At 35.9% G+C, this 21,032-nt stretch overlaps 1 protein-coding gene across 10 annotated transcripts in view; it reads left to right on the forward strand.

Moving 5' to 3' along the window:
- Positions 1–18,829, forward strand: part of XKR9 (XK related 9) — an 85,253-nt gene extending 66,424 nt beyond the window's left edge. For all 10 annotated transcript variants that reach the window (XM_038579491.1, XM_038579492.1, XM_038579490.1 and 7 more), the window contains 2 exons: positions 10,102–10,319; positions 18,137–18,829. In XM_038579491.1, coding sequence (XP_038435419.1) covers positions 10,102–10,319; positions 18,137–18,765 — 847 coding nt within the window. In that variant the 3' untranslated portion in view covers positions 18,766–18,829. The remainder of the gene's footprint in view (positions 1–10,101; positions 10,320–18,136) is intronic.
- Positions 18,830–21,032: the final 2,203 nt, after the last annotated feature.

Below are 21,032 nucleotides of genomic sequence, written 5' to 3' on the forward strand. Positions count from 1 at the left end.
AATCCAAGTGATAATATACGCTCTGGGAAGGCATGGGAAATCAGCTACTCTCATACTTTGTTGATGGGAATATGGATTGGTACAATCTCTATGGAGTGCAGTTTGATTATATTTCAAATGCATATACCTTCAGGCCAGAGGTTCCTCTTTGGGAATTTACCACACTTGCATACATGTAAAATGACATATGCATACAATTTTTCAGTCATAGTATTTTTTTGTAAAAGTGAAAAAATGGAAACTATTTATTTATTTAAAGAATAGGGGAATTTTTAAAAAAGATTTTATTTATTTATTCCTGAGAGACACACAGAGAGAGAGAGGCAGAGACACAGGCAGAGGGAGAAGCAGGCTCCATGCAGGGAACCTGATATGGGACTCGATCCCGGGACTCCAGGCAGGCACTAAACTGCTGAGCCACCCAGAGATCCCAATGGAAACAGTTTAAATGTCTGCTGGTAGAGTTTAGGGTATATCTAAGGCAATGGTCTACTGCATAGCTATTATAAGGAATTTTAAATACTTTATGTACTGAAATAGATCTCCAAGATGTATCTTCTTTTCTGTCCAAGTTTTTATTTAAATTTCAGCCAGTTAACATACAGTATAATATTAGTTTCAGGTGTAGAATTTAGTGATTCATCACTCACATACAACTCCTGGTGCTCATCACCAATGCTTTCCTTAATACTCATCACTAGTTTAACCCATCTTTCTTGCCCACCTCCCTTCAGTAACCATCAGTTTGTTCTCTATACTTAAGAATCTAATATGGGGTGCTTGGGTGGCTTAGTTGGTTAAGTGGCTGCCTTCAGCTCAGGTCATGATCTCAGGGTCCTGGGACCATGTGCCCCATGTCAGGCTCCCTGCAGGGAGTCTGTTTCTCTGTCTTTCCTCTTGCTTGTTCTCTCTCTGTCTCAAATAAAAAAAATCTTAAAAAAGTCTACTTCTTAGTTTGCTTTTTTCCCCCCTCCCTATGTTCATGTGTTTTATTTATTAAATTCCACATATGAGTGAAATCATATGGTATTCGTCTTCCTCTGACTTACTTCATTTAGCATAATACTCTCTAGCTCTATCCATGTTGTTGCAAATGGCAAGATTTCATTCTTATGACTGAGTAATGTTCATATATATGAGTTTTCGTATATATTATATAGTAATACATACATACATATATATATATATCCACAGACACCACATCTTCTTTATCCGTTCATCAGTTGATGGACGTTTGGGTTCTTTTCATAATTTGGCTATTGTCGATAATGCTGATATAAACAGGGTGCATGTGTCCCTTCGAATCAGTATTTTTATAACCTTTGGGTAAATACTTAGTAGTGGAATTGCTGGGTTGTAGGGTAGTTCCATTTTTAGCTTTTTGGGGAACTTCCATACTGTTTTCCAGAGTGGCTGCACCTGTTTGCATTCCCACCAACAGCGTAAGAGGGTTTCCCTTTCTCCAAATCCTCACCAACACCTGATTCCTGTCATATTAATTTTAGCCATTCTGACTGGAGTGAGGTGATATCTTATGGTAGCTTTGATTTCCCTGATTTTAAGGGATATAGAGCATCTTTCATGTGTCTCTTAGGCATCTGGATGTCGTCTTTGTGAAAATGTCTATTCGTGTCTTCTGCCCATTTTTTAACTGGATTATTTGTTTTTGGGGTGTTGAGTTTGATAAGTTCTTTATATATTTTTGGTACTAACCCTTTATTGGATATGTTATTTGCAAATATCTTCTCCCATTTCATAGGCTACCTTTTTGTTTTGTTTCCTTCATTGTGCAGAAGCTTTTTTTTTTTTTTGTTTTTTTTTGTTTTTTTGAATCTTTTTGTTTTGATTTGCTAGTAGTTTGTTTTTGTTTCCCTTGCCTCTGGAGACCTATCCAGTAGTTTGTTTTTGTTTCCCTTGCCTCTGGAGACCTATCTAGAAAGAAGTTGCTTTGGCTGATGTCAAAGAGTTTACTGCCTGTGTTTTCCTCTAGAAATTTGTTGGATTCCTGTCTCATGTTTATGTCTTTAATCCATTTAAAATTTATTTTTGCATATGGTGTGAGAAAGTTTGTTCTTTTGCATGTTGCTGTTCAGTTTTCTCCACATCATTTGTTGAGGAGACTAAGATGTATTTTTAAGTGAAAAGAAAGGTGCAGACATCAGGTATGATATACTACAATCTGTGTAAAAGAAGGTGGTGAGGGATCCCTGGGTGGCGCAGCAGTTTAGCGCCTGCCTTTGGCCCGGGGCGCGATCCTGGAGACCCGGGATCGAATCCCACGTCGGGCTCCCAGTGCCTGGAGCCTGCTTCTCCCTCTGCCTGTGTCTGCCTCTCTCTCTCTCTGTGTGTGACTATCATAAATAAATAAAAATTAAAAAAAAAAGAAGGTGGTGAAAGGCTTATATACTTGCATTTGCTTGCGTATGCACAAGCCCTAGAAGGATATACATGAAACTAGTAACAGTGAATTCCTGTCATAGAGGAGGGTGAAAACTGGGGATTTGGGTCGTAGGAGTGGGATGAAGTTTTTTCAGTAAAGAACTTTTTGATTTTTGTGTTATGTGAATATTTTGTCTGTTCAAATAATTAAAAGGAAAAAGGAAAAATTGAATTAGGATGGCTATTAGTGAAAAATGCTAGCTATGGCAGCCCGGGTAGCTCAGTGGTTTAGCGCCACCTTCAGTCCAGGGCGTGATCCTGGAGACCCGGGATTGAGTACCACATCGGGCTCCCTGCAAGGAGCCTGCTTCTCCCTCTTCCTGTGTCTCTGCCTTCCTCTCTCTCTCTGTCTCTATGAATAAATAAATAAAATAAAAAATGCTAGCTAGATAAACAGAGATGCTTCCTTCTTTTTGTCTTTCTTTATTTTGTATTTTAGTGTAGGAAGTGTCAGAATACTGAAATAGCAAGAAATAAGCAAAACTTAAGACAGTAAAAATGGGCCAAATTATCTTAGGGATTGTGCAAAACCAAGAAAAACTTGAGATATACTAAATTATGGATTCATTTCCCTATAGGATAGCTAAATTGAGTTTGTATTGGTAGATGAAAGACAAGTAGTATCAACATGAATTATTTATTAGATATAAGTGCCTGTTGTTACTAAGTATGCTGTTACTGCTCAGAGGTCTGTAGAGAAGAACATTTCATTTTCCAGAATATAAATTAGATGACACTTTTGCATTTCCATTTTATGTATGGCTTGTGATAAAACCTTTTTTTTTTTTGCCAAAGGAGACTTTCCTTTTGATGGATATATGAAAGACATTTGAATTATTTAAAATATGGATGTTATTTTTCCTCCTTTTAAATACATTGTAAAAAATGTTCAAATTATATAGAACAGTAAAATGGGAGGTGAGTCTCCTCCAACTGATCCCTACTTCCTTCTTCTTAGAGTTTCTTAAATGGGCATTAAACAGTTGAACCCTTTTTCTTATTTATTTTCTATCTGAAACTCTTTAGAGAGAGGTCCTTTAGTAATGTTCAAATTTCCTAGGTTGCAATATTTATGAAACTTTAGGGTCTGGACCTTTTATTGCAAACTCTAAGTATTTGGGGGATTTTCCTAGATATCTTATTGTTGGTGATCTCTCATTTAATTTTGTTTTGGTCAGGGAACATACTTTGTATGATTACAGCCTTCTTAAATGTATTGAGGTTGTTCTAAGGTGCAGCATATAGTCTTAACTTGGTGAACATGCCATGTGCATTGGTAAAAGAATTTATAATTTGCCATTGTTGAATGGAGTGCTCTATACCTGTAAATTAGGACAAATAAGTTGATAATGTTATTAAAATTTTCTATATCCTTACTGATATGTATATATTTTTTGGCCACCTTTTTCTTTCAATTACTGAGAGACGAGTGTTAAAATCCTCAACTAAGTTTATGGATTTGCCTTTTTTCTTTTATTTTTTGACAGTTTTTGCTTTAGGTATCTTAAAGCTTCATTATTAGGTACATAGAGGTATTTTCATAAAGAATTGATTCTTATCATCATGATATGACCCTTCTTTTTTGTGTTTCTGTATGTGTGTGTGTTTAAAGATTTTATTTATTTATTCATGAGAGACACACAGAGAGAGAGGCAGAGACATAGGCAGAGAGAGAAGCAGGCTCCATGCAGGGAGCCCAATGTGGGACTCGATCCCGGAACTGCAGGATCATGCCCTGGGATCACGCCGCGTCTGTTTTAGGCAGACGCTAAACCTCTGAGCCATCCAGGGATCCCGATATGACCCTTCTTATCTCTTATCTTATCAAAAACAGTTTAAAGAGAGTCTCTTGCAAATCACCAAAGGTGAATCTTGATTTTTTAAAAACAGTTTGACAGTATCATTCAGTTGAAGTGTTTAATAATCTATTTACATTTTGTATGACTACTGATAGAGTTGTATTCTGGTTTTTGTTGTTTCTGATGAGAAGTCAGTTAACATTCTTAATTGTTTCCCAGGATGGAATGTATCCTTTTTCTCTGTTTTGGAGATTTTCTTTTTATTCTTGATTTTCAGCAATTTGAGTATGATGGGCCTATGTATGGTTTTGTTTTTGTTTTACTTTTTGGGTTCTTCGAACGTCTTGTATCTGTATGTTGTTTTTGATCAAATTTAGAAATATTTTTTGCTGGTATTTTGTCAAGTAAGTTTTTTTTCTGCCCCATCATCTCTCTCTTTTTCTTTTGGGACCTGTGTATACCTGTGTGATCGAGATTCTGTTAAATTTTCTCCCAATTTTTTCATTCTGTGCTTTAGTTTGCTGATTTCAACATCTTAGTTATCTAAGATGTCCTCTATCCATCTGTGGGTATGTTTCTATTAAATGATATTCTCTGTTAACTATTTTCCTCTGTATAAGTCACATTTCCCTGTTTATTTGCATGTCAAATTATTTTTTATTGTGTAGTGGACATTGTGATTGACACTTTGTAGAGACTGGTTTCTTACATCTTCCACTATTACAGGAGAAAGCAGATATTACATTATTGACAGATTACCTTGTTGTGTCACAGAGGCTTGGTTTAGGTTTTGTTAGGGAAGGTGTATTTTGATTTTGTCCTTAGTTCAAGGAAAAATCTCTTAGACCTGAAATACGGTCTTTACTTCTAAAGAGTAAAAAAAAACAACAAACGAACAAACTCCAAAACTTTTGGGGTTTCGGTGGAATGCTTGAAGTATCTACCAAGCCCCTCTAACTTGTCAAAGTCTAGACTCCTACTTGTGTTAGCTGCTGAAATCTTTGCTCAGGTTCTTTTTGGCCATTTTTCCTCAGTTCCTTAGAGTCTCATCCCACCCAGACTTAGTAGAGTCAACCATGGATCTGAGGAGAGTATATGTAGATTTTGGGGTTCTTTGTGGCTTCTTTTCTGGGATTCTTTCCCCTTAATTTCTGACTGTTCTGGCAGATTCAAACTCAGTCCTTTGATTCTTTGGGCTAGTAATATTTTGATTTTCTGCTTGAGCTGTATCTGTTTTGTGACCTTTGGGCTATGGAATGTCTTCAAGAGGAAAAGCCAGATAAATGTGTATCTCATACAGTATGATGCCCTTTCTTCCAGGAAATGGAAATTGAATGCCCTTTTGTTTCTTCCTACTTTTGGTTTCTCTTCTGTGTTTTGCTTTCTTTTATATTTTGTCTAGAATTTTTCACTGTTATCAGTAGGAGGATTAGCCTGATATAAAGTAATCCACCAATAGTGGAAGCTGGTGCCTTTTTATCTCAAATAAAAGAATATTTTGTGACAAAATATGACAAAAAAGTTCCCTTCCCCCCCTTCGCTTCTTCATCATTTGTCCCATAAAACTGAAACAATATCTTACTGACTAAAAAAATTGTACTCATACTCCCCTTTTCAATGAAATCATCCTTAGATAAGCATGACTTTGTGTAGATTTTCCATTAATTGCTACAGAATTGGGAAAATTGCTCCACAGAAGTCACTGGAAATGTTAATGTGCATGTCTATAAACAGCTCGGTTTTATTTATTTATTTATTAAGATTTTATTTATTTATTCATGAGAGAGACACACACACAGAAGCAGAGATAGAGGGAGAAGCAGGCTCCATGGAGGGAGCCTGATGCGGGACTTGATTCCGGGTCTCCAGGATCATGCCCTGGGCCAAAGGCAGGTGCTAAACTGCTGAGCCACCCAGGGATCCCCAGCAGCTCTTTTTTTGTTGTTGTTCTTGTTTAACAGTCACATTAATTAACGTGCCAGGTGCCGGTCTAAGCATATTTTTTTTTTAAAGATTTTAAAAATTTATTCATAGAGACAGAGAGAGAGATTGAGACAGAGAGAGAGAGAGAGAGAGAGAGAGGGGCAGAGACACAGGCAGAAGGAGAAGCAGACTCCATGCAGGGAGCCTGACGTGGGACTCGATCCCGGGTCTCCAGGATCATGCCCTGGACTGAAGGCGGCACTAAACCGCTGAGCCACCTGGGCTGCCCTAAGCATTTTACATGTATTAACTTTTTAATCCTCACCACAATTCAGTGAGGTTGGTATGATGAATGCTTCCATTTTTCAGATGGGGAAACTCAGGAACAGAGATGATTAACTGAGGAAGTGAATGGAGCTGGGCTTTGAACTCAGGCATTCTGGCTTTATTAGAATCTATACTCTTAGTCACTGTGCTTTCCTACCTCTCCCACTCTATCCTGTGGGTATGCACCTGTTAATGTTTGTGAAAATTTCAAGTTTTTCAATCCTATTCAATAGGATAGGATCTATCCTATCGATTTATAATCTACTTTAAGAACAGGAACCACATCTGTTACATAATAGTATTATATAATATATGTATGGGAACTTCCTGTTTTGCCAAATAGAAAAGACTGAAACACAACTTTCCTTGTAAATCTCACCTATAAATCCTAGGAGTGATAATTATTTTTTTCTTCTGTACTTTTACAACACAGTAATTACACTCCTATTGAGTAGTTATTTCTTTTGCCTCATATTGCGGCTACTAGTTTACAGTCTTGACCTTCCTAATAAGTCATAAGATCATTGAAGGCGGAGATCACACCTTTGTCATTTTTGTAGACTTTTTGCCTTGGCGTCTAGCCCACACTGAATATAATAGACCATGTTATTTAAAACTGTGATAAAAATATACTACTTAAAATGTTTTTAAATTTAAATTCAACGTAGTTAACATTTACTATATTATTAGTTTCAGGGGTAGAACTTAGTGATTCATCGGTTGCATGTAACACCCAATGCTCATCACATCATCCAAATTACCCCATCCCCCCACTCACTTCCTGAAATATATACTGCTATTTGCCACATAATGAATCTTTGTATACCCATATATGCCTACATCTTGTTTACAATAGGAATATCTTATATTTGTGATTTACTTCCAACTTTTCAAAGCTCTTTCCTATGTACTCTCTTTTTATCTTTATGGAAAAAAACATAAGCTTTTATTTATTTATCATTCAGTAAATATTTTCTGAGAACCTACTATGTACCAGCTGTTCTAGTTGATTAGGATATAGCAATGCACAGAACAAAGTCCCTGCTTTCATGTAGATTTCATTTTTGTCAGGAGGTAAAGATGTAAGTAATATGTCAAGTGGCGATGAAAAAAACACAGGATAAAGAGAATATGCAGTAGTACTACTTTAGATGATGTGATCTGGGAAGACTTCTATGAGGAAGTGGCATTTGAATAGAGACTTGAATTAAGGAGTAAATTTGTAAATTTTGTTTCTTTTTAAATTTTCTATTTTTTTTTTAAGATTAGAGGGAAGAAGAGAGAGAGAGAGCGAGAGAGTGTGCGCACAGAGGGAGGAAGAGGGACAAGTAGACACTGTGCTGAGTCGGAGTCCAGAGGCTTGATCCCAGGACCCTGAAATTATCCAAGCTGAAATCAAGAGTTAGATGCTCAACCAACTGAGCCACCCAGACACCCCTTAAATTTTCATTTTTAAAGAAACTCTTAAATTTCTGTCAGCTTATTTCCATTTTGTTTAAGAGTTTGTGGAAGAGGGTGCCTGGGTGGTTCAATTGGTTAAATGTCTGCCTTCATCTCAGGTCATGATCCTAGGGTCCTGGGATCAAGTCCTGCATCAAGCTCCCTGCCCCCCTTCCCCCTGCTCGTGGTCACTCTCTCTTTCCTTCTCTCAAAATAATAAATGAAATCTTAAAAAAAAAAAAGTTTGTGGAAGAGCCACTTAAGACAACTCAGTGGTTGTTCCTACCCATTCAGTGGCCTGAGCAGTGGGAGCTGAAGATCAGTCTTCAGTGGCAGGCTAAGTGCTCCAGTCTTCAGCAGCTAACGGCTGAGTAGGCACAGAGGGCAGCTACATGCCTTCACAAGAGTCCAGTCTACTACTTCAGGTTGAGTAGTAGTAAACTCAGCAGCTGGAGCAGTCTATTCCCCCTGAAATTCTTCCTTAGTCACCCCCTTTTTAGCAGCAGCCTACTATTTTTTTCAGTCTCTTCGTGATCTCTATAGAAGTAGAGATCAGGCATGACTTCTCATGGGTGGGTGTTCATGGGAGATGGTGCTATGCATGTATAGAACTTCCTGGATCAGCATCTCCCACATCAGACTCACAAGAGTTCCAGGCAGAGGGGTAGCAATGACAAAGGCCTTTTAAGTTGGGAGAAACATCAAGAAGAATATTCTGGTATTCTGGAAGTGTGAGAAAAATGAGAAGATGAAAAGGTAGTAGGGGTAGTGTGTATGTGAGGCAGATTATGAAGAGCCTTGTAAAATATGTTAAGAACTTTGGGTTTTATGCTAAGTTTGATGGAAATCAGTAGAACATTTTGAGCAGAGTGACATCTGAATTACATTGAACAGGTTCAGTCTGGATGCTATGCACAGAATAGGATGCATAGGGAACAGAATTAGAAATGGGAGACCAGTTAGGAGGCTATTGAAGTAATCTAGACCAGAGATGTTGGCTGCTTAAACTAGGATTGAGGCAGTGGAAGTGACGATGTGTGATGTTTTTAGATTTGGATCTATTTGAAGATAGAACCAGGAACCAAGAGAACCTGCTGAGGAAATTTTTAGGGTATGGAGGAAAAAAAGGAGTTGGAAATTATTTCCATGTTTTTGGTCTGAGCAATATGGTAAATGTTAGTACCATTTACTGAAATGGGAAACATTGACAGATGGGGCAGATTGAAACAAGATATATATCACTGCCCTTATTTTATATGTGAGAAAACTGAGGAATATAGAGTTTTGATCATCTTTGGACCAGGATCCTGGTTGCCTTGTTGCTTGCCCCAAATTTCTACTAAATAAGTGTCTCAGTATGGTTTATTATTAGTTTTACTTGTATGACAGTAACTCATGTTCATTTTAAAATTCTTTAAAATAAGAGCCTGAGCAAGGGTGTTTTAAAAGCCTTTGAGAAATTACATACTTTCTAGGATGGATAGTCAAAGAGCCTAGCACCTTGTAGATACTGAGCAGTTGTTTGCTAGATTCAGTCTCATCTTCAACTTTGACATTGTAAGAACATGTTATCTGTCTTGTAGTTAAGATAAATTGCATGAATTTAAAATTGCAGTTTGTTTCTCAGAAAGTAGTGGTTAAAACTAGGAATTGTAAAATCTAGGTTTGGAGTCTAGGTCTGCCCTTTACTTTTAGTGAATCCTCTATCATTCTTATCCTTAGTTTTCTCATCTATGAAATTGGAACAATACATACTCATCTCACATAATTATGTGAAGAGGAATTGAGATCATATATACTTAACAGTGCTAGCATACACTGGCTATTAAACATCCAATTAAAGTTTATAAAGTTATTTTTTATGCTTTTTAAAAATTCATTTGAGAATGAATAAAAAAGAACATGCGCGAGTGAGTGAGAACACGAGCAGGGGGGAGGGTCAGAGGCAGAGGAAGAAGCAGACTCCCTACTGAACAGGGTGCCTGATTCAGGGCTCAGTCCCAGGACCCTGGGATCATTACCTGAGCCAAAGGCAGATGCTTAACTGACTGAGCCACCCAGACACCTCAGAAAATTCTGTACTTAAACACATTACATTTCCCAAAATTATTATATATATTAATGTACATGTTACAGAGAATAGTTTACTGAAGATAAATGTTTGTGTTTACAGGTATTGGTTTGCCTTGAAAAATGGTTATCATGTCGCTTTCAAAAATAGCAAAACTGCTAACTTCACAGAAGAACAAATTGATTCACATAAAGAAGTTATAGACAGAATGACTGATTTGAGTATGCTCAGGCTATTTGAGACCTACCTGGAAGGCTGCCCACAACTGGTTTTGCAGCTCTACACCTTTCTGGAACTTGGGCAAGCAAATTTCAGTCAGTGTAAGTCTTTCCTAACACCCTATGTTAAGTGGAGGCACTGAGATCTTTTTGGTTTAAAAATTTTTTTGTGTGTGGGGAGGAGGGGCACAGGGAGAGGGAGAAAGAGAATCTTTAAGCACATTCCACGCCCAGTGCAGAGCCCAATGGGGGACTTGATCTCACAACCCTGATCATGACCTGAGCTAAAATCAAGAGTTGGATGCTTAACTGACTGAGCCACCCAGGCACCCATCAACTACTTAACTCTGGCATATTTTAGAATATTTCTTATACTTTTTCTTTTTAGAATTCTTTTTTTGAGAAGTACGTTGTGGAAATATCAAAAAGTATACGAAGACGTTTTGTCTCCCTCTCTCTTCTTCCTATTCCTCCTTTGTCCAGAAAGAAAACTATTATTGTCAAATTTTTAAGGATTCTTTCAGAAAAAAAATTTTAAAGCCTATATTTTTTTCCTCTTTTTTATAGAAATGGTAACATAAAAACTATCTTTGTTTTTGCACTTATTGGTATGTCTCGGAGATCTATCCATATCAGTACAGAATGAGCTTCCTCATTCATTTTTATTATCTGCATAGTATTGCAAATTATGGATATACCATGATTTATTTAACAAGTCCCATATTTGTTAATTTAGGTTGTTTCTAATATTTTACTATTAAAAAAATGCTGCAATGAGTAATCTTATGCAGGAATCATTTTGCATTTGTGAAATATATCCATAGGGTAAATTCCCAGAATTGGAATCATTAAGTCAAAATGCAAATGCCACAAAATAATGGAAATTTTTTAGGTTGGCCAATAATTGCTCTTTTATAGATTTCCTCATTAGGGTAAAATGTTCATTTTTAAAGGACAATTAGTATTTCTATTAAAAAAAAGTTTTTAGGTATTTAATTTGAGATGTTAAAAAAAACTATTTGCCAAGTAATAGCCCAGTTTTTATTAACGACTCTGGTTCTCTGTAGACTTGAATTCATCTCAGAGGAGCAGATTATCATCTTCCCTGGAGTTCCCTTTATGCTAGAGTCACCTGTGAGATCAGTTCATTCCCTCAAACAGTCTTCTTGTTTCCAATTTCCTATAAACCTCTAGACTGAGGCCCTTCTAGTATTTTTACCTTTACTTTGTAAGACACCAAAGAGGACCTACTTATGAGACCTTTTTTTCCTTGTTGCAAAGAATTTGTGGGTTTGGACTTAAAAGTTCTATATCATACATTCCTGAAGCTAGAAGTTCAACATTTAGAGCTTACAGCCTATATTATGGTAAATCTTTGAATGACTCCAAGTACTATACAGCATCCAGACCAGCAATGGGATCCAGTAACAGCTATCGTTATTTTATAGTTCTGTTCTCATCCTTCAGTTTCTTCTTGAAGTAAGAAGTTGAGGTGTTAGTTAAAAATAGCAAAAAATGATAAATCTAGTTGTAGACTATTAATATAAAAATTATATAGCCACTAGAAATAGTATTTATCGATAACTTTTTAAAAATGATTTTATTTATTTATTTGACACAAAGAGAGAGTGAGCACAAGCAGGGGGAGCAGCAGAGGAAGAGGGAGAAGCAGGGAGCCCGAGGTGGGGCTTGATATTAGGACTCTGGGATCATGACCTTAGCTGAAGGCAGACCCTTACTGGACTGAGCCACCCAGACATCCCTATAGATAACTTTTAATGATACAGGAAAGTAATTCTAAAATAAAATTTAGTCAAAAAAGGTTATGAAATTTTCTATCATTCTTTTAAAGATACAGAGAAATTAAAGAATGTCTGGAACAAAACATGCAAAAATGTCAACTGTGGCTGCTTCTGGGCAGTAGGATTATGAATGATTTTATTTCATCTTTACACTTTTCTGACTTTAGATTTTCTACGGTACTCACATATTGTTTTGACAATCAGGAAGAATAATCAAAATGTAAAAAAAATCAGATTATATATCTGATACTTAGATTATTCAAATAAACTCTACCACTGAAAGGCTAAATTACTTGAATTAACCCTCTGAAAATATGTAAAATAATTGGATATTTTCAAAAGTCTTCATAAAACCATAAAACAGTCTGATACAGTAGGCCAAAATATATGAAAATGGTAACACAGCAGGGTTAAGACTCTGAAGACATTTATACCAGGAGGGTTTTTTTTTTTTTTTAAACCAAACCAATTAATAGCAGGTTAAATTTTGATAGCTTCCAGTGTGTGGAGGACTGAAGACAAAACTCAGAGTCCTCATAAAGGAGGGACATCTAGTAGAAAATTATGATCTGTAAAACTGGTATGCCAAAAGGTACCCTCCTCAGGGAAAAGTGTGAAGTTACTGTACCTTATTATCTACTTTGAATAGACAGCAAGGAATATTGCCTTGCTGCTAAGTAGAGCAGGGAAACATAACAATATAACAATTTTGCAATCAAAATTCTCATCTTTGGCTAGTCCAAAACAAAACAAAACAAAAACCCCCAAAACTAATAAAAGCCAAGCTATGAATATAGAGTGGTCACTTTAACTATATGTGATAGTGAGCCTAGCTGTCTGGCACAAATATAAATTCTCCCTAGAGGAATTCACTTTCTCTTAGGCCTCAAATAATCTTCACAAATAGTTTTCCAAGAAACATGGTTTACAGTAATTTATATCATCAAAAGATATAAAGCATCATGAGTAAGAATCAGCAGAAATAGAAAAAAATTTAAGTCTTTAGCTTAAGCCTTAGATAATGGAAATTAACAGTTGCAAAATATATGTTTCTTATTGTGTTGAAAGAGGTAAGTGATAAACTTGAAAATGTGGAATAGGAAGCTATAAAAAATGAATTGTGTATTTGAAAAGGAAAAGTAGAATTTATGAGAATAAAAAAATTCAAGAATTGGAATTAAAAACTTAGATAAGATATAACTATATAGACAATTAGTGATTCAATGCTAGATCAGAAGAAATTATTCAGATTATAGGAACAAAGAGATGGGAAATATGAAAGAGATATCAAGAGACACGGAAGGTGGGATGAGAAGGTCTAATATACATCTGAGCAGAGTCTGTAAAGGAGAAGAGAGAACAAATGGAACAGAGGTAATATTTAAAAAATTAATGGCTGAAAAAAATTTCAGATATGATGAGAGTCACCTACCTACAGATTCAGGAAGCCTTTCATCTCACAAGCAACTAAATAGAAATCCATGCCTTAGCATATCACTACTAAAGGAAATTCCAAAGATTGTACTTCATACAGAATAGAGGTGTTCTGAGATGCAAGAAGGAATAAAGAGAAAATAGTAAATATGTGAGTAAATCTAAATGAAGATTGTGTAAAATAAAAGTAATGCTATGTGGTTAAGAAAAAGAAGGAAAGTATAAGAGCAATAACATGTTAGTCAGGCAGAAGATAGTGGAGTTAAAGTGTTTTTAAATTCCTTGTATAGTCTAGAAAAAAGGTAAAGCAAAGGTGGATCTGGATTTTTTGAAGTATAAAACTAAAACACTCAGGCCCATTTAAGAAAAATAATATAATATGAAAACAAATTAGATATTGTTTGTCTGTATAGGGTACTGTAATAGAATTATACAGCTTATACAGCTTAACAGTCAGAAATAGATTTTCTTACAGTTCTGTAGACTGGAAGTCTAAGATCAAGGTGCCAGCAGAGTTGGTCTCTCTTTGGGTTGCAGATGGCCACCTTCTTGCTGTGTCCTCACATGGCCTTTCTTCTGTGTATGGAGAAAGATCTCTTGCCTCTTACTGTTTTTATAAGGATACCAGTCCTATCAGACATGGGCTCTGCCCTTATGACCTTATTTGACCTTAATTACCTCCTTAAGACACTATTTTAAAACAGTCACATTGGGGGTTAGAGCTTCATCATATGAATTTTGGGGACACACAGTTCAGTTCATAAAAGGTATGAAAGTAACCATTTAAATAAAATAAATCACAGTCAATTACAGATATAAAGCTGACAAATACCACAAATTTCACAAGAGGAAGAAAAGTAATATACTTTTATTATTTTAATTCCTCAATTTTTTGGCTGCATATGACTTTTAGTCTTTAATTGACTTTTGATAATTTTATTATATAATTTTGTGGAGAGAATAGAAAAATTCAATCTGTTTTTAATTTTAATTTTATTATTTATTAAAAAATATTTGAGAGAGAAAGCATGGGTTAGGCGAGAAGCAGAAGGAGAGGGACAAGCAGACTCTGCACTGAATGTGGAGCCCAATCACAGGACCCTGAGATCATGACCTGAGCCAAAGTCAGACACTTAATTTGACGAAGCCACCCAGGTGCTCCTCATCTGTTTTTTAGCATAGTTGCTTGAAATTTGTTTTTTATCATTTTAACTTAGAAAAGTTCCTTTCAACTTCACAAGTTATTAATATCATGTTTATTTTTTGGATTGTTATTAAATTTGGGAAAAACACTGGCAGTTTCTTTAGTAATGTGCTATAAGATCAGAGTATATCACATTTTTTTGGGATGAAGTAACTATTTTTAGATACTATTTGAATTGACAGTACTAGTTTATTTTTGATGTTTCATTAGTAAATATTGGGAGTGTTCGGTTTTCTTCACTGGTGTCAGTAATGTCAACTCAAAGAAATCATCTATATGCATACTTTGATGAGGTCATTACAGACTGAGAGAAATATGTAAAGATGTGGTTTGTTAAAGACAAGAAATTCATTTTGGATAGAGTGTAATTTTAGGCTAGCTAAGTGATCAGACAAATATGTTAGAGCAGGTAGATTAGTAAGAAATGGGAAATAGTGTCAAACTAATGTCAACTGGATAAGGCTAGATCATTGTCCCTTAATGTTAAGTAATCATAGGCCTGTTGATGGCAATATAATGAAGTGTTAATATCAGGCAAACTGTCTGAGAATCCTAACTTTGTTACTTATTAATCTTAACTATTCAAACCGATCTTATGAACATATTCCTTAAACCTAAACTAAGTGTATTCTCAACTCAGTTTCTGTTTAGCTAGATCTCCAGAAGGACTATAGCCACTTCAATATACCAAAGGAAAATAGAGAGTAAGTAGGAGTAGAGACAGGGCTCAATCCCAGGATCCCTGACCTGAGTGGAGGGCAGACACTCAACTAAACAAGCCACCCAGGTGCCCTGAAAACATTTTTACCATTTTTAAAAGAATTTTATTTCTTTATTTGAGAGAGTGAGCATATGGGGGAGGAGCAGAGGGAGAAAGACAAGCAGATTCCACACTGAGCACAGAGGCTTGATTTTAGGACCCTAAGATCATGACCTGAACCAAAATCAAGTCAGATGTTTAACTGGCTGAGCCACCCAGGCATCCCATGTTTTTAAACTTTCAGTTCTATTTCTAACAAAACTGTATATCCAATGTGAGGGTAAAGAAAAACATTTTGAAACAGACATGATCTCAAACATTTTTGCTTAGGTACAACTTCTCTCAGGAATATCTGGAGAATGCGTGGTCAAAACATGAGAATAAAGCAAGAAACACATGAAAACAGGAAACAGGAAGTCAACACCAAAGAGACTTGAAGGGACATTCTAGGAAGGCAGGAAGCAAACCTTGAGAACAGCCACCTTAGACTAGTAGGGTTCTATTCTTAAAAAAAAAAAGAAAAAAAAAAAAAGAACTAATAGATGTGTATATAGGGTTTTTTTTTTTTTTTAAAGATTTCATTTATTTATTCATGAGAGAGAGAGAGAGAGAGAGAGAGAGGCAGAGACACAGGCAGAGGGAGAAGCAGGCTCCATGCCTGGAACCCGACGCGGAACTCGATCCCGGGACTCCAGGATCGCACGCTGGGCCAAAGGCAGGCGCTAAACTGCTGAGCCACCCAGGGATCCCCCCTAGGGGTGTTTTACTAATTAATTAATTTGAAGATTTTCCCAAGAAATATTGATAGAGTTATGAAAAACTAAGCAAGCAAAGGAACAGTGAACAGTTTTAAAAGAAAGGAAGTATATTAGTGTAATACTTGGCTGGGCAGGAAAAAAAAAGCTATATTTATGTAATTATAATAAGATAAACACCCAATACTAACTTTTATAAAAAATTGTGATGTTACTCTGTTGGGCAGATGGAAGGAGAGGAAAATGCAAAGAAGGTGTATATTTATGTGTGTATATGCTAAATTTTCCTCTTTCCAAATAGAAAATCAATAAGCTTTGTCTAAAGCAGATAAAGTAAGAAATAGAACAGGTGTATTTTTTTATTTAGAAATAAAATGTCAGAAGAAAAGCTAGTAGAGTTGATAGTGATTTCTTCTGGGGGTTATGACTGAGAGGAGGGGTAGAGCTTACTGACTTTTAAATTATATATATTTGGGACACCTGGGTGGCTCAGTGGTTGAGCATCTACCTTTGGCTGAGTGGGTGATCCCACAGTCCCAGGATCGAGTCCCGCATCAGGCTTCCTGCATGGAGCCTGCTTCTCCCTCTGCCTGTGTCTGCCTCTCTCTCTCTCTCTCTGTCTGTCTCTCTCTCTCATGAATAACTAAATAAAATCTTAAAAAATTATATATATTTCTTAATTTGTTTTGTGTTCAATTGTGTGTATGCAGTAGTTTGGTAGATGTTAAAACTAATTAGAAAAAAATGTATCATAGGACAATTAGGGGACAGCAATGCTTTCATTAAAATATTTGAATCAAAGAAGAAAGAAAAAAGTCCAGTGTGGTTCAGAAGGAATATGCTATTACCAGTAAAGTAGACAAAGGCATTTAAAATCATCATAATCTTAAAAAAAAAAAAAAAATAAAATCATCATAATCTTCAACACATCAACATATTTTAAGTCTGCCTTTTCATAATAATATATAGATCTCCAGTGAAGCTAAATGGGAAGGAATAGCATTTTGTATTCTGCTTTAAATTCTTTCTAATTCTCTAATGTCTTTACTTTCAGTTTTATAAAAGTTAAAAGTTCTCAGCTTTGATGGGGCTAATGGCATGCCTTTTCAAAGTTGTAATGAACTTACGTTATTTGTTGGGGAAAAATCGGGTGAAGATTAAAGATGTCAAGCCTGGCATGCCTGGGTGGCTCAGTAGGTTAAGTGGCTGCCTTTGGGATGGAGCCCGGGTTTCCCTGCTCGGCAGGGGGTCTGCTTTTCCTTCTCCCTCTGCCCCTGGTCTCTCTTTCACTAATGTGTGTACTTCCTCTCTCTCAAATAAAGAAAATATTAAAAAAAATCAAGCCTATAGAAATTTATAAGTTTTAGAATATATTTGTTCATTTCATTCATCATCTTAAATGGGAAATTGAGCTTGTTGATATCTTATACTTACATTAAGTTTTCTGTTTAACCTCCCTCTCTCCTTCCCTCCCTTCCTACTGCCACCCCCCATTATGGTATCTCTTGGTGATTTAAGTATATGTTCAAGGTCAAAGCCAAAAACCTGAAGAAACTAGGACTGTAGCTATAGTCTTTTAGAGAACTTCCAGAGTGTGCAGATTCCATTATAACAGTTGGTCAATAAAATTTATGTAGCGAATTTATTTAAAATCTTATAAAGCAGTCTGATATAGCATGTAATTACACCAGCTTTGGAATCAGGCAGATTTAGCTTCAAATCTCACCTTTCTGCAACTTGCTAGCCATGTGATTTAAGTCATTTGTATATTTTCTAAGCATCAATTCTTTTATATGTAATATGGGAATATTAATATCTATTTCAAAGGATTAGATGAGTATATAAAGTACCTGATATGTTTGTGGGCATTTATATATATACAGTTAAAGCATGTATGACATATAGTAATTTAACATTGCTGTTTCCTGTAATAATATATCTATTTTTTATTTTTTGTTTTATAGATGCAGCCATCTTGGTCTCTTGCTGTGCTATTTCTTGGTCGACTGTTGCTTATCAAGTAGCTTTAAGAAAATCCTTGCCTGATAAAAATCTCCTTAATGGATTCTGTCCCAAATTCACATACCTCTTTTATAAGTTGTTTACATTATTATCTTGGAAGCTGAGTATTGTACTTCTTCTATTCTTAGATGTTAAGATTGCATTATTTCTGTTGTTATTTCTTTGGTTTTTAGGGATATTGTGGGCATTTAAAAAGCAAACTCAGTTTTGCGCTTCTGTAAGTATGGAATTCTTATACAGGGTTGTTGTTGGATTCATTCTTACCTTTACATTTTTTAATATTAAGGGACAGAATACCAAATGTCCAATGTTTTGTTACTATATTGTAAGGGTACTGGCCACAGTGGGGATATTGGTTGTGTTCTGGGTTTCCCCAGTCTCTATTTTTAATTCAGACTATTTTATGTCCATCAGTATCACTATAGCTCTTACTCTTGTCCTTGGAATTATTTTTCTTATTGTTTATTATGGGACTTTCCACCCAAACAGAAACGAAGAAACAAAACCTGATGAAATTGATGGAAAAACAACTAAAAGAGATTGTAGAATGAAGTATTTTCTAATGGAATAGCTATCATTTGTGAGATGTGTTTTATTTTTTGTTTTATTGGTTATTAAAGAAAATGTTATGTGGATGTGTTTCTTATTTTTGCCTTTAATTTCAGATCAGTTTTCATTAACTGTGAATGTGAGAGAGCATAGTAATATTTTATTATTGAAATTAATTTCTAAATTGGTTTTAAAGATCTTGGGTACTTCAATATATTTCCCTATAGCCTGGTAGGTTTGTCAGCCTGAGCTTGAACTGGAAGAAATGTTCTGATTCTCCAAAATTAGAAGCCTGGCATCAAGCTTCCCTTCAATTCTTCCCTCATTGTTTCTGAACTAAAACTAATGCTTGTTGTAGAGAACTGTAAAGGGAGAAGAGCAGAACACCCATTTTTCTTTCCTCTATTTTATTGTTTCAGTGCATATATTTTGAGTTGGGGGAAGATTGGTAGAGGAAAAGGAAAAAGAAGGAAAGAGGAAGAAAGCAAAACATCAAGTTTACCATTTTTAAGTGTACGGTTTAATAGCATTAGCTAGCATTCACCTTGTTATGCATCTCTATAGCTTTTTCATCCTGCAACACTGAGACTCTTTTCCCATTTAACAACTTCCCATTTCTCTCTCTCCAGCCTCTGGGAACCACACTTCTGTTTTGGGTTTCTATAAATTTGACTACTTTACATACCTCAAATAAGGGGAATTTGTCTTTTTGTGACTGGCTCATTTCACTTAGTATATTACCTTTAGGTTTATCCATTTGTGACATGTGGTAGTGTTTCGTTCTTTTTTAAAGGCTGAGCAATACTCCTTTGTAGGTATATGCCACTTTTTTTCTGTTTATCCATCACTGGATAAACCTCTGCCTCTTGGCTATTGTGAATAATGCCACTGTGAACAAGAGTTTACAATTATTTCTCTGAGGTCTTGCTTTCATCTCTTTTGGTTGTATACTCAAAAGTAGGATTACTGGATCATATAGTAAACTCTATTAATCTTTTTTTTAAAGATTTTATTTATTTATTAATGAGAGACAGAGAGACAGAGAGAGAGGCAGAGACACAGGCAGAGGGAGAAGCAGGCTCCATGCAGGGAGTGGGACTTGATCCAGGGTCTCCAGGATCACGCCCTGGGCTGAAGGTGGCACTAAACCACTGAGCCACCTGGGCTGCCCTCTGTTAATCTTTTGAGAAAATTCCATACTGTTTTTGACTGTGGCTGCACCATTTTACAATTCCACTACACTACAATTCCAATACAATTCCACCCACAAGGGTTCCAGTTTCTCCACATCTTCACCAACACTTGCAATTTTTTGTATTTTAAAGTTTTTTTTTTTTTTTTGTATTTTTGATAGTGGCTATGCTAACGGGTGTGAGGTGATATTTCATTATAGTTTTGATTTGCATTTCTCTACTAGTGATGGTAAGCATCACCGATGATGCTAATGGTGTTAGCCATTTGTATATCTTCTTTGGGGAAGTGTCTGTATCTGATAAGAGATTATTATCCAGAATGTAGAAAGAACTATAGCTCAAAAATAACAAAACTAAAATAACCTGATTTAAAAAATAGGGAAAGGACTTTAAGTAGCCAAATCATATATGAATAGTTTCCTGCATTATTCCTTATACTAAGCAGTAAATTTTGGGTCTAGGAGTAAATAGGGAGGACAAACGGATTAGGCTGAACTCCTGGAAATAATGAAGCTTCTTCCATCAAATTCTCCTTTCTTTTTTCAGTTTCTTACCCTCTCTTTTCTTTGATTGGCTCTTAATGAATGAGTCCTCAAACAATAGCCTTTTCTAATACCAGGAGAAAAAATTTCCAATTCCACATTTAGTCATAACTTAATGTAAAACTGCTATATAGCTTTCAGGATGAGGGGTAAACTTACTGGATACAACACATTGCAACTATCAAAGCTATTTGAAAGCTAAATGTTAAGCACTAAACTGCACAGCAATCTGCTAGGTACTGTTGTGGGTACAAAACAAGTGTATAATAGAGTTCTGTTTCTTGAAAAGGTTACATACGGAAGCATTTATCGAAACTGACAAGCTGTCTTTCAGAATGTTTTATGTTTGTGATTTTCATTTTATAGTAAATAAAATATTGAGGGATGCCTGGGTGGCTCAGTGGTTGAGTGTGTCTCAGGGCATGATCCCAGGGTCCTGGGATTGAGTCCCATGTTGGGCTTCCTGCACGGAGCTTGCTTCTCCCTCTGCCTGTGTCTCTGCCTCTCTCTTTGTGTCTCTCGTGAATAAGGAACTAAAATCTTTAAAAAAAAAA

Source organism: Canis lupus, chromosome 29, assembly GCF_011100685.1.
Source record: "Canis lupus familiaris isolate Mischka breed German Shepherd chromosome 29, alternate assembly UU_Cfam_GSD_1.0, whole genome shotgun sequence".
NCBI classification, from domain to species: Eukaryota; Metazoa; Chordata; class Mammalia; order Carnivora; family Canidae; genus Canis; species Canis lupus.